Source organism: Mytilus californianus, unplaced genomic scaffold (genome assembly GCF_021869535.1).
Source record: "Mytilus californianus isolate M0D057914Y unplaced genomic scaffold, xbMytCali1.0.p SCAF_19, whole genome shotgun sequence".
In the NCBI taxonomy this organism is placed as follows: domain Eukaryota; kingdom Metazoa; phylum Mollusca; class Bivalvia; order Mytilida; family Mytilidae; genus Mytilus; species Mytilus californianus.
The window spans coordinates 12149889-12166579 of NW_026262667.1; the positions used below are offsets into that span (position 1 = coordinate 12149889).

Here is a 16691-nt window from a genome sequence, read left to right on the forward strand (position 1 = left end):
TCACCAGCTCATATTACTAATTGAGATGAGAAAGATAATTTGTGTATACATAGTTTTAAAATAATGATACTAGAAATTAAACAAAATGCAACCTGCAGGTGAGGCTAAATTCATTTGATGGAAAATAATTTAGAATTAAAAATATTGTTCATAGAAAAATGTCACAAAAAAGTGACAAAAAGGCATAATAATACATGTAGAACAAAAATTATTATGACTCAATTATTTAGATTAAACTTGTTGAAATAAATACCAAAGTATTCTTGAAATTCTTTCCTTACAAAATATCATATAAATGTGATGTACAGTTTAGGAATTCTAAAAATATAAGCATTGTTATTTGAAGATTTATTTAAAAGAATTATTCAAATATCCAGATATTTCTGAGTAAAATAAAGTATGACGACAACAAATTTAGATAGTTAGAAGTATCCATAACCAAATGTTCAAAGAAACAATATGTTGTGTATTATTTGAACCTTAAATCTTAAAACAAATAATCATATGTAATATTTTAAAATGCTTGAAATATTGGTGCAAACTATCTGATTGTCTGACATTATTAAAGAAACTTTTCTTGCAAAGTTGTTGCAAAAAGTCATTCCTTAAATAATAAAAGAAAAGGTTCCTGCAACTTTCTAGCAAACAAATTCTTTCTTGCAACATTGCAGCAAACTTGCTGCAATTTTCTTGCAAACAAATTTTGTTGCAGTAACATTGCGAGAATGTTGCAGGTAGCTGCAACAACCTGCAACTTTCTTGCAAACACTTCTTGCAAACAAATTTGTTTGCTGCAATATTGCCGCTATATTGTTGCAATATTGCAGCAAACTTTTCATTTCTGTAAGGGAAATTATTGAAAAAAACTTTAAACATATATATAAGTGATTGATGGAATGCAATGTCATCTCTAATTCATGTTGAAAGTCAAATTTTTTTAATAATTCTGATCCTCAGTAAGAGATTCCATCTAGATAACAACTGTCAACTTATAATTTGGAAACAATGATTTAAATGCTGTTTTTTTGGTAAAGTTCTAAACATCTACTATACAAACGTTGATCAACATGATAGTGTTTAACTTACTTTATTTTTTTTTTAAATTTTGAAGCATGTAATTGACAGTAATCGAAAAGTAATGTAATTACTTTTGATAAAGTAATCGATTGCAATCGATTACATACAAAAATCTGAGTAATCGATTATTAATCGATTGCACAAAATACCTTCATGCAATCGATTATTAATCGATTACATTTGTCAGTAATCGTGCCCATCCCTGCTGTAAATAGAGAAAATCTGAGAGGGGAAAATAGAATGTTGAGCTCTACCTATACACCTTATCGCTATTTGGAAATCTGTCCCGCTTGACCCCAGAATCTGTCCCGCTTGAACTTTTGACGTCATACAACAATCACTTTTCTATTGTGGTGTCAGATATTTTCTATTATGACTTCAAAATTTTACGGGAACTTTTGTGATGACCAATAATGGCGGACAAATAGCGATAAGGTGTATTGTGCAATTAAGTCAAAACTATCAGACAACTTCTTTCTGGAGTTTAATTGCCATAAATGATGAATTTTACCATTTTTGAAACTTTTTGCCTATTATCATGATTATCTTGAAAATTATAATAGATAGACAGAAACTTTAAAAAGATAAGCAAGACAAGATCTACAAATAAGTCAACATGTCCAAAATCTTCAGTCAACTCGTTATTGGAGTTATTGCCCTTTAACGAAAATTTTTAACAATTTTTTTGCATTTTTTGCTTTATTATCCTGAAAACTATATTGGTTAAATAGAAACTTTAAAAAATAAAAATTATCCGCAGCATAAGATCTACACATATGTCAACATGACTGAAATTGTCAGTTATCTCTTAATAGAGTTTTTCCCCTTTAATGATGATTTACTAAATAGTGGCCATTGTTAAAGATGCAGGTGGGCAACATAGGCTCTTTAGAGCCTCTTGTTAGATATTGCCATAAGGGCCCATTGAGCTTTTCCTATCACTTGGAGTCAGTTGTGCTTGTAGAAAAACTTTGACAAATTCTTCTCCTCTGAAACTGCTCAGCTAAATTTAAGGGGTCAGACCTATAATCCGACAGTCCTATAATATGACAGTCCTATAATCTGACAATACTATAGTCCTGCAGTCCTAAAATATGACAGCCTGATAGTCCAACGCGACATGTAACGTTTGTATATATAGGTATGTTTTTTTCAAAGAAAGACGAGTGCCTGTGGATATTGTGTCTTGTCGTGATAATTCTATGACTAGGAATGCTTAGGTCCACATTAAAATATGTGACATTTCACATTCATCTACAAAATGCGTTACATGTACGGGCATGTATGTAATATGACATTCTCAGTATTAACTTTGACATGGTGAACAGGTATGGAATCTTAGATTAATTGTTCAAACAGTCTAGGATTTGATTTAGATCCCATTACAACATATTCCATGCACTTATTGAAATTGTATACACAGCTTGTGTTTCAACAGTACATGTATACTAGTAAGCTTACATTACTGAGACGAGAACCATCCTCTGCCGCAACACAGCTTCGTGAAGAACGATTTCTGTCGGATTTACAGACTGTTGGACTATCGTATTAACTGACAGTCAAACTGTTGGACAGTTGGACTACTGTACTGTCTGAATTTCTGGGTGTCAGATTAAAGCTACACTCCCAAATTTAATTTTAAGGGTAATTTAGTTTAAAAAATTGTGTCCAATGACCATGATTGCCAACCAGCATGGACAACATAACTAAAAATAGAACATAGGGGTAAAATGCAAGGTCTGTCTATTATCTTGAAAATTGCTATAAATAGAGAAAATCTGACAAGGCAGAAATGTTCAGAATGCTGTGATCTATACCTACTGTCCATTTACATCAATACTGCCTGAAACCATCTGAAAGGAGTTATTGCCCTTTAATGACGAATTTTACCACTTTTTTCATTTTTGCATATTATCTTATAGAAACTTAAAAAAGAAAACATGATCAGCAAGACAAGATCTACAAATAAGTCAATATTGCTCATATCATTAATTGACTCAATATTCTTATAGGAGTTATTGCCCTTAAATGATGATTTTAACCTTTTCTGTATTTTGGGCAAAAAGTTTAGAACAGAGAGAAACTGTAAACAGAAAAAAATACCAGCAAAACAAGACAAACAAAACAAATAATTTTCATTGTTGATGATGCACTTAGACCTAGTTGAGTGAAACAGGATCTTTAGATTCTCTAGTTATTCTTTTTCCCTATTCTCTTCAAAACAATAATAGATAGGGAGAGACTGTAAACATGGTAAACTGCAAAAATGATGATCTTGACAAGATCTACAAATAAGCAGAAATCATCAGTAAACTTACAGGAGTTACTGCCCCTTAAATTGCAATTTTTACTAATTTTGTTTTTGTTTTTTGCCTATTATCTTGAAATGTATATCAGATAGAGAAAATCTCTGATCAACAAGAATTATAAGCAACGCAAAATATATGAATGAGTCAGATAACTGAAGTTGTCAGTTGTCTCCTTACTGGCGCTTTTGCCTGTAAAAGGTATTGCTATTGCCTAGATTTCTATTACGTAACTTTTGTTTTGGGTTTGTAACCCATCTATAAACATGATAAATACACGGATATTAACGAGTGCAAAATAATATTCCTTATCGTTTGTTATTAATACATCTCTTCAATGAATACTGATAACAATATTTTTGTTTAGAACATAAGTTAATAATATGAAAATGTTTTGTCGTTAGATATATATATATATATATAAGTTAACATACCTGCCAACCTCTGAAACCTTCAAAGAGGGAGATCTCCCTCTCAGCTATGACCGCTGAGGGGGAGATTTTGCGCGAACGACATTTTCAAGTGAAATATATGACGTGTTTATTTATTTATCTAAGAAACACATGTAAGAGTTTATAGATATACTTTGTTTCTTTAAATATGGTTATATCCTACAGAAGGTGTGTTGTTTGTTTCTTTCCTATTTCATCAACTTTGACATTTGAATCACTTCCAGACAACTTTCACCCCAGACACCTCTGTTATAAGAGAGCAATCATATTGTCAAAGGTGCATTTTGTGTGAGCACTTATCTATTTGACTAAATTTGGTTCAATACATATCTTATTAATTTCAATATAAACATTGAATAGAAGTATAGATCTTTTAAGTGATTTTTAAAATATAATTATTTTTTTTGTCTTAAGGCATACAAAATCTTTTAATTGCCCTCCTTTTATGATTCTTTGTTTAATTTGTATTTAGTTTATATTGTTTTATCAATTCACATTATTTTAAGAAGGGTAACTTAAAACAGGATTAAACAGGGGAAGTAACCCGAAATTTCTTTGTTAATTATCATTAATTAGTACTATATTTGACACCCAAGCTGTCAAGTGAAGCCATTTAATTTCACATGGTCTGTGATTTACAGGTAATTACAACCCTAATCAGTGAGACAAAAACGTAATTACTATTGACTTGTCATTCAAGGTTAAAATATCCCAAAGGGGGAGATTCTATACTCCCGCGCGGGAGGGTACCGGCAAGCGGGAGATTTCCCGAATTTCGCCATTTGAGCGGGAGTCTCCCGCTCAAAACGGGAGGGTTGGCAGGTATGTAAGTAAAAAATCATTGATATGATAAAGCATGCAGAAGAATATCTAAAGAACATTTTGCGACAATCCCGACAAGGACTGGTAACTCTGCATTGAAGATTGTTTTTGCGGGAAAATATGAATGCCTACTCATATTCAATCTTTTAGAAAAATCAAATTTTTATAGAAGAGTGTCCACCATGCACTTGCACTGCACTCTTATTAGAATAGTGTAATAGAATGATATACAAATGGATGAAAATTATATATACATGTAACTGTTATACTAATATAATATATAACAACAAACCAGTGTATACTGATTTGTATCACTACAATATAATAGTTATTACGGTGAGGTTGAATTTCCTGTCATTTATTAATCATCCACGCACGAACTTGTCTCAGAAAAAAAATATCTCTGTACATTAACCTCAGTTTCAGGTATAGAGATGTGATTTTTTTCTGTGACAAGTGCTTTTGACAATCCACAAGAACTTGCGGTCATCCGATGTTCAGTACTTCAGTACTTTGATTGCATTTTGGGGCAAAACTACAGCAGATAGAAGAATATTTAGACAGTAAAAATTATCAGCTAAACAAGATCTAGAAAAAGGTCAGTACACTTAAAAGGAGTTATTGCCCTTAAAGTTGATTTTTATCTGTTTTCTTTGTTTTGGGCTAAAACTATAGTTAGATGTAGGCATGGTAGGGAAATGGAAATATAAAAAAAAAGATCAGCAATACAAGATCAACAAGGAAGAAATTTTGGTAATGAATTATGTATTCTATAGTATTGGAGATTGCCATTGTTGATGCACATTGATCTAAGTGAGAGATACAGGCTCTAGCTTTGTTGTTCTGTACTTTTTGTTTAATTTTCAAGACATTTTTTTGAAGAATGAAACTTATACTAGAAACATTTCACCCATATGATAAGGTTCACATGACTGAACCAATAATTTGCATTGACCAGTTCATTTTACATTTGTATTGACCAGTTTAATTTTACATTTGTATTGACCAGTACATTAACTGGGTTTTATGAAGGAAAAATCTGGTGATTAATTTGGTGAAGTATGGCAGGCTAGAAAATGACAGGCAGCCAACAGTTTCCATGCAATAACCAATGCAATGCTTTTCAAATTTCAATATGTCACTGATTACAAAATGGAGGTCAAGTTTGATATGTAAGATTTTCACTTGTACTGTTCAGTAGTTTAATATGGTCTTGATATATTGGAAAATGGCATTTTATGTTGTTTCCCTTCAATAACTTCTACCAATTGGTCATGTGAACCTTATCATATGGGTGAAATGTTTCTAGTATAAGTTTCATATAATTATAACATAATGCTACTAATGACTAACATGACTAAATGTAGGTCAAGTTCGATATTAAACATTTGTATTGAACTGTTTATTTTACATTTGTATCGACCAGTTTATTTCACATTTGTATTGACCATTTCATTTTACATAAACCGGTATATGTAATGACCAGTTCATTTACATTTGTATTGACCATTTCATTTTACATATACCGGTATATGTAATGACCAGTTCATTTTACATTTGTATTGACCAGTTCATTTGACATTTGTATTGACCAGTTCATCCTTCATATGTATTGACCAGTTTATTTCACATTTGTATTGACCAGTTCATCCTATATTTGTATTGACCAGTTTATTTCACATTTGTATTGACCAGATAATTCAAATATGCAATAACCAGTTCTTTTTACATTTGTATTGACCAGTTATTTCACATATGTAACAACCAGTTTATTTTGCATTTATATTAACCAAATTCATTTTACATTTGTTATGACCAGTTCATTTTAAATTTGTTTTGACCAGTTAATTTTACATTTATACTGACCAGTTCATTTTACATTTGTATTGACCAGTTCATTATACATTTGTATTTATGATTACAGATAATTCCATTCAGAAGACTATTCCATTTACTTATTAAGATGTTGTCCCAGGAACAATGTAAGAGAGTTTGGAGGAATGCTGATGCTGTATGTTTTGATGTAGATTCCACTGTACTAAAGGATGAAGCTTTAGATGAACTTGCCAAGTTTTGTGGTGTTGGAGAACTTGTCATTGAATGGTATACTGTGAGCACTACTATGTTTGCTAGGAATCTATTTAAAATCACATATTCATCTTGTTATCATACTACACTGCAATATTATCCAAACTTTGGTAAATGTTGTTAAATTTAATAGCAAGCTCCCTGTGTGCATCGTATACTGTGTAATGCGTTTTCACATACATTGCTCTTCAGCATCCTGTTGACCCAATATTTAAAAGTAAAAGTGGGGTAGCATTTGTCTGGTATTTTTTTTGGAATTAACATTAAGATCAGTTCTCTAATTTATATCTTGAAACAAGACTAAATGTTTCTTTTGTCGTAACATTTGTACAGATACTCATAGTATTTCACAAGATTGTGTATTTCTTTACTCTTTATGATGCTCCTATATGAAATCTGCTCAGAAGTACAGCCACCGATATTACAATTATAGAATAACATGATTTCATATCTATACTTATTGTAACTATCCATATTTCCTCTTATATATTATAGGACCAATAAAGCTATGGGAGGTAATGTGTCTTTCAGAGAAGCTCTGAATGAGAGACTAAAGATAGTCCAGCCAACCAGACAGAAAGTAGCAGATTTTTTATCACAACATCCTCCACAGTTTACACCAGGAATAAAGTAAGTATTTTCTCATAAACATATTTATGTACTATACTATGACTTTGAATCAGTTTCAGATATTGTGATAGAAGATTGGATATTGCAAAAGCAACCATATAAATCATTTGCTTAATCTTTACTAAATTGAAGTTTCCCTCTTTTTATATATATCAGCTGTCAGAAATATAATAGTCAGCATTTATCTATTTATCTATTTGTCAATATTTCTTTTTGTAATCACAAATCTACAGAGGTCTATTGAATGATAGGTCTCATATTTAGTAAGATGTCTGATATAAAGTTGACCATATTTCCCTTTCATTTAAATATTTACAGGAGTAATGCATCTTAAATTCATATTTCTTTGTGAAGGCTTATTGTTGTCTCACCTTGACAGAATCAAAAACGTGAGACATAGGTACGCTGTTTAGGGCGGCGGCAGAGGAAGTGGATGTAAGCAATTTTATATATAAAATAAGGAAATGTAGTATGATTGCCAATGAGACAACTATCCACAAAAGTTCAAATGAAGTGGATGTCAGCAATTAGGTCCAGGGACACAGTTATCGTCCTTAGATTTTTGTCGTCTACAAATAGTCCCCCTAGTATGCACATGCAAATTTTTTTCATACACCTTCCAAATTTATTAAGTCTCCCAAACGAAGTTTGGGAAGACTTATTGTTTTTGCTCAGTTCTTATTATTATTATTATTCTTCTTCTTCTTCTTCTTCTTCTTCTTCCGCTGCTTTTAAATTTGAACTTGTACGCACCCGTTCTCCAAAACCGCTTGTCGGATTAACTTAGGGTTTCACAATATGTTAGACTAACATGTCTAGTGGTGCAATCAGGGTTTTGTTTTTGCAATGGGGTTTATAAAGGGGTACTTTGAGGGGCAAAAAGAAAAGAGGGTTTTACTATAGAACCCTATGGGATTTTATTTTTTTAAATTTTCAAATGAATATAAATTGAAAACCGTTCGTGATAGACACAAACTTTTTAATTGAAAATGTTCTAAATGATAAAGCCCATTAAATGAAATACAGGGTTAGACCCCAGGGGTCACCCCCACCCCCTGCCATTTAAGAAAGTTCTAATACCTTGTAAGTGGTCAAGATCCCCACCCCTAAACCATATATATTCTGGTTTGTCATGCTAAGATGGTTTGAATGATATACAGGGTTAGTCCCCAGGGGTCATCCCCACCCCCTGCCATTTAAGAAAGTTCTAATATCTTCTAAGTGGTCAAGATCCCCACCCCTAAACCATATATATTCTGGTTTGTCATGCTGAGATGATTTGAATGATATACAGGGTAAGTCCCCAGGGGTCATCCCGACCCCCTGCCATTTGAGAAAGTTCTAATATCTTGTAAATGGTTGAGATCCCCCACCCCTAAACCATATATATTCTGGTTTGTCATGATAAAGCACATCAAATGTTATACAGGGTTAGTCCCCAGGGGTTACCCCCACCCCCTGCCATTTAAGAAAGTTCTAATATCTTGAAAGTGGTTAAGATCCCCACCCCTAAACCATATATATTCTGGTTTTTCATGCTAAGATGGTTTGAATGATATACAGGGTTAGTCCCCAGGTGTCATCCCAACCCCCTGCCATTTTAGAAAGTTCTAATATCTTGTAAATGGTCGAGATCCCCACCCCTAAACCATATATATTCTGGTTTGTCATGATAAAGCACATCAAATGTTATACAGGGTAAGTCCCCAGGGGTCACCCCCACCCCCTGCCATTTAAGAAAGTTCTAATATCTTCTACGTGGTCAAGATCCCCACCCCTAAACCATATATATTCTGGTTTGTCATGCTGAGATGATTTGAATGATATACAGGGTAAGTCCCCAGGGGTCATCCCGACCCCCTGCCATTTGAGAAAGTTCTAATATCTTGTAAATGGTTGAGATCCCCACCCCTAAACCATATATATTCTGGTTTGTCATGATAAAGCACATCAAATTTTATACAGGGTTAGTCCCCAGCGGTCACCCCCACCCCTTGCCATTTGAGAAAGTTCTAATATCTTGTAAATGGTCGAGATCCCCACCCCTAAACCATATATATTCTGGTTTGTCATGATAAAGCACATCAAATGAAATACAGGGTTAGTCTCCAGGGGTCACCCCACCCCCTGCCATTTAAGAAAGTTCTAATATCTTCTACGTGGTCAAGATCCCCACCCCTAAACCATATATATTCTGGTTTGTCATGCTGAGATGATTTGAATGATATACAGGGTAAGTCCCCAGGGGTCATCCCGACCCCCTGCCATTTGAGAAAGTTCTAATATCTTGTAAATGGTTGAGATCCCCACCCCTAAACCATATATATTCTGGTTTGTCATGATAAAGCACATCAAATTTTATACAGGGTTAGTCCCCAGCGGTCACCCCCACCCCTTGCCATTTGAGAAAGTTCTAATATCTTGTAAATGGTCGAGATCCCCACCCCTAAACCATATATATTCTGGTTTGTCATGATAAAGCACATCAAATGAAATACAGGGTTAGTCTCCAGGGGTCACCCCACCCCCTGCTATTTAAGAAAGTTCTAATATCTTCTAAGTGGTCAAGATCCCCACCCCTAAACCATATATATTCTGGTTTGTCATGCGAAGATGGTTTGAATGATATACAAGGTTAGTCCCCAGGGGTCATCCCGACCCCCTGCCATTTGAGAAAGTTCTAATATCTTGTAAATGGTTTAGATCCCCACCCCTAAACCATATATATTCCTGTTCGTCATGTAATGAACACTTGAATGACGTATAGGGCCAGTCCCCAGGGGTTCCTCCCCACCCCCAATATTCTAGTATCTTGTAAATGGTCGAGATCCCCACCCCTAAACCATATATATTCTGGTTTGTCATGCCAAGATGATTTGAATGATATACAAGGTTAGTCCCCAGGCATCACTAATGCATATAACTTTACTGGACCAAACCAATTTTCACTGGACGTTGCCCAATGTCAGGCGACCCTGGGAATTACGAATTATGGGAGCTTCGTTTGGGAGACTTCGTAACAGCATCCTGTTACAATCATTTCTTGTTTCTTTATATTTTATGCAAAAAATAGTAAGAAGGGGGTTGAAATTACATGTAAAAAAAATTTGAGGCATGAATTTTAAGGAAAAGAATGATTTGGTCCAGTTTGAAAAGGTCAAAAATTAGTATGTCTGAAGCTGTCAAACTGAATTATAGACCCCCTTAACATAAAATTGTCCATATTTTGAGTTAGAGCCGATAGTCTTTTCTATAATTTTGATATAATTTGTCCCAAAAGTAGGACACTACACTGTAAAAATCTGTTTTGGATAGAGCAGGAGTGATTTTTTTTTAATTTTCGTATTATGTCTATAAGAAATGCACTACGAAATAACTGTGTTCTCAGGCCAATATAGGCAACCGTATGGCCTTCAACATTGAGAAAAACCTGTACAGTATTGTCGGCTATAAAAGGCCACAACTTGAAAAGTATGAAACGATTCAATTGAGAAAACTAACTACCTAACGAAACAATTTACATAAAACAAATATACAGACGAACCAACGACTTTGTACTTAAACCATGTTAATGTTAGTACTTAAACCATGTAAATGTTAGTACTTAAAGCATATAAATGTTAGTACTTAAACATTAAGTACATGTAGCTATTAGTATTTGTTTGTACATTTTATTGTAGTTAAAAATTGACTTCATTGTGTTTTCAGTTTAAAAAAAAAAAAATTAAATGTAACACAAATAAAAAGTTGATCCAAAATAAATTTATTGAATAAAAAACAGTACACATATGGAAACTAATATGGTTGAAATTTTAAATGTTACTTTACTCTTTATAAAAAGGAAATCACTTAAAGTCAACAATGTATATCATCTGATATCTCATTAATTCATATAATTAAGTCTCCCAAACAAAGTTTGGGAAGACTTATTGTTTTTGCTCAGTTCTTCTTCTTCTTCTTCTTCTTCTTCTCCTTCTTCTTCTTCTTCTTCTTCTTCTTCTTCTTCTTCTTCTTCTTCTTCTTCTTCTTCTTCTTCCGCCGCTTTTAAATTTGAACTTGTCCGCACCCGTTCTCCAAAACCACTTGTCAGATTAACTTAGGGTTTCACAATATGTTAGACTAACATGTCTAGTGGTGCAATCAGGGTTTTGTTTGTGCAATGGGGTTTATAAAGGGGTATTTTGAGGGGCAAAAAGAAAAGAGGGTTTTACTATAGAACCCTATGGGATTTTATTTTTTAAAATTTTCAAATGATTATAAATTGAAAACCGTTTGTGATAGACACAATCTTTTTAATTGAAAATGTTCTAAATGATAAAGCACATTATATGAAATTAAAGGTTAGTCCCCAGGGGTCACCCCCACCCCCTGCCATTTAAGAAAGTTCTAATACCTTGTAAATGGTCAAGATCCCCACCCCTAAACCATATATATTCTGGTTTGTCATGCTAAGATGGTTTGAATGATATACAGGGTTAGTCCCCAGGGGTCATCCCGACCCCCTGCCATTTGAGAAAGTTCTAATATCTTGTAAATGGTCGAGATCCCCACCCCTAAACCATATATATTCCTATTTGTCATGATAAAGCACATCAAATGAAATTCAGGGTTAGTCCCCAGAGGTCACCCCAGCCCCTTCCCATTTAAGAAAGTTCTAATATCTTGTAAGTGGTCAAGATCCCCACCCCTAAACCATATATATTCTGGTTTGTCATGCTAAGATGGTTTGAATGATATATAGGGTTAGTCCCCAGGGGTCATCCCGACCCCCTGCCATTTGAGAAAGTTCTAATATCTTGTAAATGGTCGAGATCCCCACCCCTAAACCATCTATATTCTGGTTTGTCATGATCAAGCACATCAAATGAAATACAGTGTTATTCCCCAGGGGTCACCCCACCCCCTGCCATTTAAGAAAGTTCTAATATCTTGTAAGTGGTCAAGATCCCCACCCCTTAACCATATATATTCTGGTTTGTCATGCAAAGATGGTTTGAATGATATACAGGGTTAGTACCCAGGGGTCACCCCCACCCCCTGCCATTTAAGAAAGTTCTAATATCTTGTAAGTGGTCAAGATCCCCACCCCTAAACCATATATATTCTGGTTTGTCATGCTAAGATGGTTTGAATGATATACAGGGTTAGTCCCCAGGGGTCACCCCCATCCCCTGCCATTTAAGAAAGTTCTAATATCTTGTAAGTGGTCAAGATCCCCACCCCTAAACCATATATATTCTGGTTTGTCATGCTAAGATGGTTTGAATGATATACAGGGTTAGTCCCCAGGGGTCATCCCGACCCCCTGCCATTTGAGAAAGTTCTGATATCTTGTAAGTGGTCAAGATCCCCACCCCTAAACCATATATATTCTGGTTTGTCATGCAATGATGGTTTGAATGATATACAGGGTTAGTCCCCAGGGGTCACCCCCACCCCATGCCATTTAAGAAAGTTCTAATATCTTGTAAGTGGTCAAGATCCCCACCCCTAAACCATATATATTCTGGTTTGTCATACCAAGATGGTTTGAATGATATACAGGGTTAGTCCCCAGGGGGCATCCCGACCCCCTGCCATTTGAGAAACTTCTAATATCTTGTAAATGGTTGAGATCCCCACCCCTAAACCATATATTTTCCTGTTCATCATGTCTCGAACATTTGAACGATGTATATGGTCAGTCCCCAGGGGTTCCCCCCACCCCCAATGTTCTAATATCTTGTAAATGGTCGAGATCCCCACCCCTAAACCATATACATTCCTGTTCATCATGTCTCGAACATTTGAATGACGTATAGGGTCAGTCCCCAGGGTTTCCCCCCACCCCCAATGTTCCAGTATCTTGTAAATGGTCGAGATCCCCACCCCTAAACCATATATATTCTGGTTTGTCATGTCAAGATGATTTGAATGATATACAGGGTTAGTCCCCAGGCATACTTTACTGGACCAAACCAATTTTCACTGGACTTTGTCCAATGTCAGGCGACCCTGGGAATTACGAATTATGGGAGCTTTGTTTGGGAGACTTCGTAACAGCATCCTGTTACAATCATTTCTTGTTAAAAAGATAAGTTTTAACTGCTGTCCATGTTACAGGGTTCTCACTAAGGATTTTTGAAGTCCAGGGACTCGTCGTTTTTTGGCCATGAGAGTCCAACAGTATAAAGAAGAAGATATTTTATTGCAATAAAGTAATATCATTTGATTCCTCAGTGTTTATTCTGTTCTTTTAATAAATTGAATGTTGCCAAGTATGTGCCAAATTTATCACAAATAAAACCTGATGACTCATTATGTTTAAAACAAATACACCTAGGAGAGGCAAGTCTATCCTCTTCACTAATCAGTACTTTTACTATCCTGTCCATCTTTTGATACTACTATTATTCTATGAGACAAATAGTCTGTTACCATAATGTTACCATAGGAATCTGGACAAAGTCCTGCTGCTGGTTCTACTAAATCCTTTTTATATTGCCAAATCAGTTTACCTGATTCATCAACACAGTAAACTGCTTTATCATAATATCCATTATAGATTACTCTGTGATTACAGTAAACAAGAAACTTCAGGTAGGATTTCGTCTCAACTAGTATTGACTTCAGTGTATTTCCTTCCAAGTCTATAATACGGATTTCATCATCACTCACACCGACAGCAAGAGAATTATTTGAAAATGATAAACCATAGCATGTTTTGTCTAATGTAATGACTTTGGCAACTGTTTCATTCTCCATATTGAAGATCATAATGGCTTTCTCATCAGGATAAGTTACGGCTAAAGTGTTCTGATTGATCTGTGTAACACTGACAGCATTACCAGATATTGGTAACTGTTTCTGTAGTTTGCCATCAGAAGTAAATAGGTTAAACTCACTATTATAGACTTGAACTATAACTCTGCCATCCATCAGACAAATCATGCTACTTATCATAGCCATCCCCATATTGATCTCTATCTTTGTCTCTATATTCATTGTCATGTTGTTTATGTTGGATTGTTCTCGTGATTCTACTTGTGCTTCCCTCCTCACACTTGTTTCTCTATTCACCTCTATATCTGTAGTATCAACTGTTACCTCTCTGAGGGATTCTAGTGATCCAAACTTTCCTAGTATCTTTTTTTTATTTTATGATTTTGCTTCATTTTAATGTCAACTTTTTTTACCCTCTCATCTTTTTCTAGATTTTCAACATATCGTTGACATTGATGTATTTGTTGTTCAATCTGATGTACACCTAGAAAAGATTGCAGTTTTGAAGTGTGGGTTGTGACCATATGTAAATTGTCTTGGTTTTTTTTTAGCTTTTTCTTTTTTTGTTTAATTTCAGTAATTAAATCTGTTGCTTTTGACTGTTCTTGATCCAGGATGCTGTTTGCATCATGGTATAACTTCTTCTCCAGGATTTTTAAATGCTTATTTATTTCTTTCCTTATTTTACCAATGGATATCTTTATGTCTTCACATTGTTGTTCTACTGTTTCAATGTTTGTTGATTTGTAATCTACTATTTTATCCAAGAGATGTATGATTGAGTTGATATCTTTTTCTACAGATTCTTTAGATTTTTCAATCTTTGTTTTCTCTACCACACTAGCTAATCTTTTTATTCCAGGACATTTGGAATGGCTTGTGGAAATACATTCATCACAGCAAGCCTTTAAATGACTTGGGCAATACAAGTTCAGCTGTTTTTATACGACCGCAAAAAAATTTTTGTGGTCGTATATTGGTATGATGTTGGCGTCGTCGTCGTCCGAAGACACATTAGTTTTCGCACTCTAACTTTAGTTTAAGTGAATGGATCTCTATGAAATTTTACCATAAGGTTCAATACCACAAAAGGAAGGTGGGGATTTGGGGGTTATGGTACCAACAGTTAAGGAATTAGGGGCCAAAAAGGGGCCAAAAATAAGCATTTTTGTAACTTCAAGACATAACTTGTGTGTAAGTATATGGATCTTTCTGACATTGTACCACAAGGTTCCATATCACAAAGGAAATGCTGGGATTGATTTTGGGGGTAATTGCCTCCAAATTTTAGGAATTAGGGGCCAAAAAGGGGCAAAAAACAAGCATTTTTCTAGTTTCATGTCAATAACTTGTGTGTAAGTGTATGGATCTCTCTGACATTGTATCACAAGGTATCCATATCACAAAGGGAATGCTGGGATTGATTTTGGGGGTAATTGCCTCAAAATTTTAGGAATTAGGGGCCAAAAAGGGGCAAAAAACAAGCATTTTTCTAGTTTCATGACAATAACTTGTGTGTAAGTGTATGGATCTTTATGAAATTGTACTAGTTTCCAGACAATAACTTGTGTTCAGGTGTATGGATCTCTCTGAAATTGTACCGCAAGGTACCATACCACAAAGGGAAGGCTGGGATTGATTTTGGGGGTAATTCCCTCAAAATTTTAGGAATTAGGGGCCATAAAAGGGCAAAAAAACAAGCATTTTTCTAGTTTCATGACAATAACTTGTGTGTAAGTGTATGGATCTTTATGAAATTGTACTGCAAGGTTCCATATCACAAAGGGAAAGCTTGGTTTGAGTTTGGGGGTAATTGCCTTAAACGTTTAGGAATTTGGGACCAAAAAGGGGCCAAAAAACAAGCATTTTTCTAGTTTCCAGACAATAACTTGTATTCAAGTGTATGGATCTCTCTGAAATTGTACTGCAAAGTACCATACCACAAAGGGAAGGCCGGGATTGAGTTTGGGGGTGATGAATCATAAGGGGGTTCAAAAAATTTGGGGGGGATTTTTTTTCCCTTTTTTTTCTTTAAAATTTTCCATTTTAAATTGGTTATTTCTGATTTATATATAAAAGCAAATAATAATGATATGGTTTGAATAGGTAAATTAAAATTTTTTTAAGTTCTTAGACCACTTTCATTCTGTGTCAGAAACTTATGCTGTGTCAAATATTTAATTACAATCCAAATTCAGTGCTGTATCAAGCTTGAATGTTGTGTCCATACTTGCCCCAACTGTTCAGGGTTAGACCTCTGCGGTCGTATCAAGCTGCACCCCAGCGGAGCATTTTATCTATGTTTGTCACATTCTGTTTTGAAAGATTGGATGGATGCCATGACCTGAAATAAACAAAATTTGTGTTATTTAGCCTTATGAGCAGGGTCAACATCAGGTTTTACTGGGTCCTCTTTTGAAAGCTTTCAAATATAAGATTGGATAGGGTAATATACATTAGGAATTTTTTATTAAATACAAAAAATGTATCAATTTTTATTTTTTGGGGTTAAGATTGCATTCCTGCAATCAAAACCCTTATGTGGCTGGCTTGA

General features: G+C 34.6%; 1 protein-coding gene across 4 annotated transcripts in view; it reads left to right on the plus strand.

Moving 5' to 3' along the window:
* The window catches only part of LOC127726953 (phosphoserine phosphatase-like), a 36344-nt gene that overhangs the window by 4522 nt on the left and 15131 nt on the right, over positions 1 to 16691 (plus strand). For 2 of the 4 annotated variants that reach the window (XM_052234329.1, XM_052234331.1), the window contains exons 2-3: positions 6582 to 6760; positions 7241 to 7375. In XM_052234329.1, the coding sequence (XP_052090289.1) occupies positions 6582 to 6760; positions 7241 to 7375 (314 nt within the window). Of the gene's footprint in view, positions 1 to 5034; positions 5256 to 6581; positions 6768 to 7240; positions 7376 to 16691 lie in introns of those variants that run through there. The other 2 variants (XM_052234330.1, XM_052234333.1) reach the window with 2 other exon arrangements.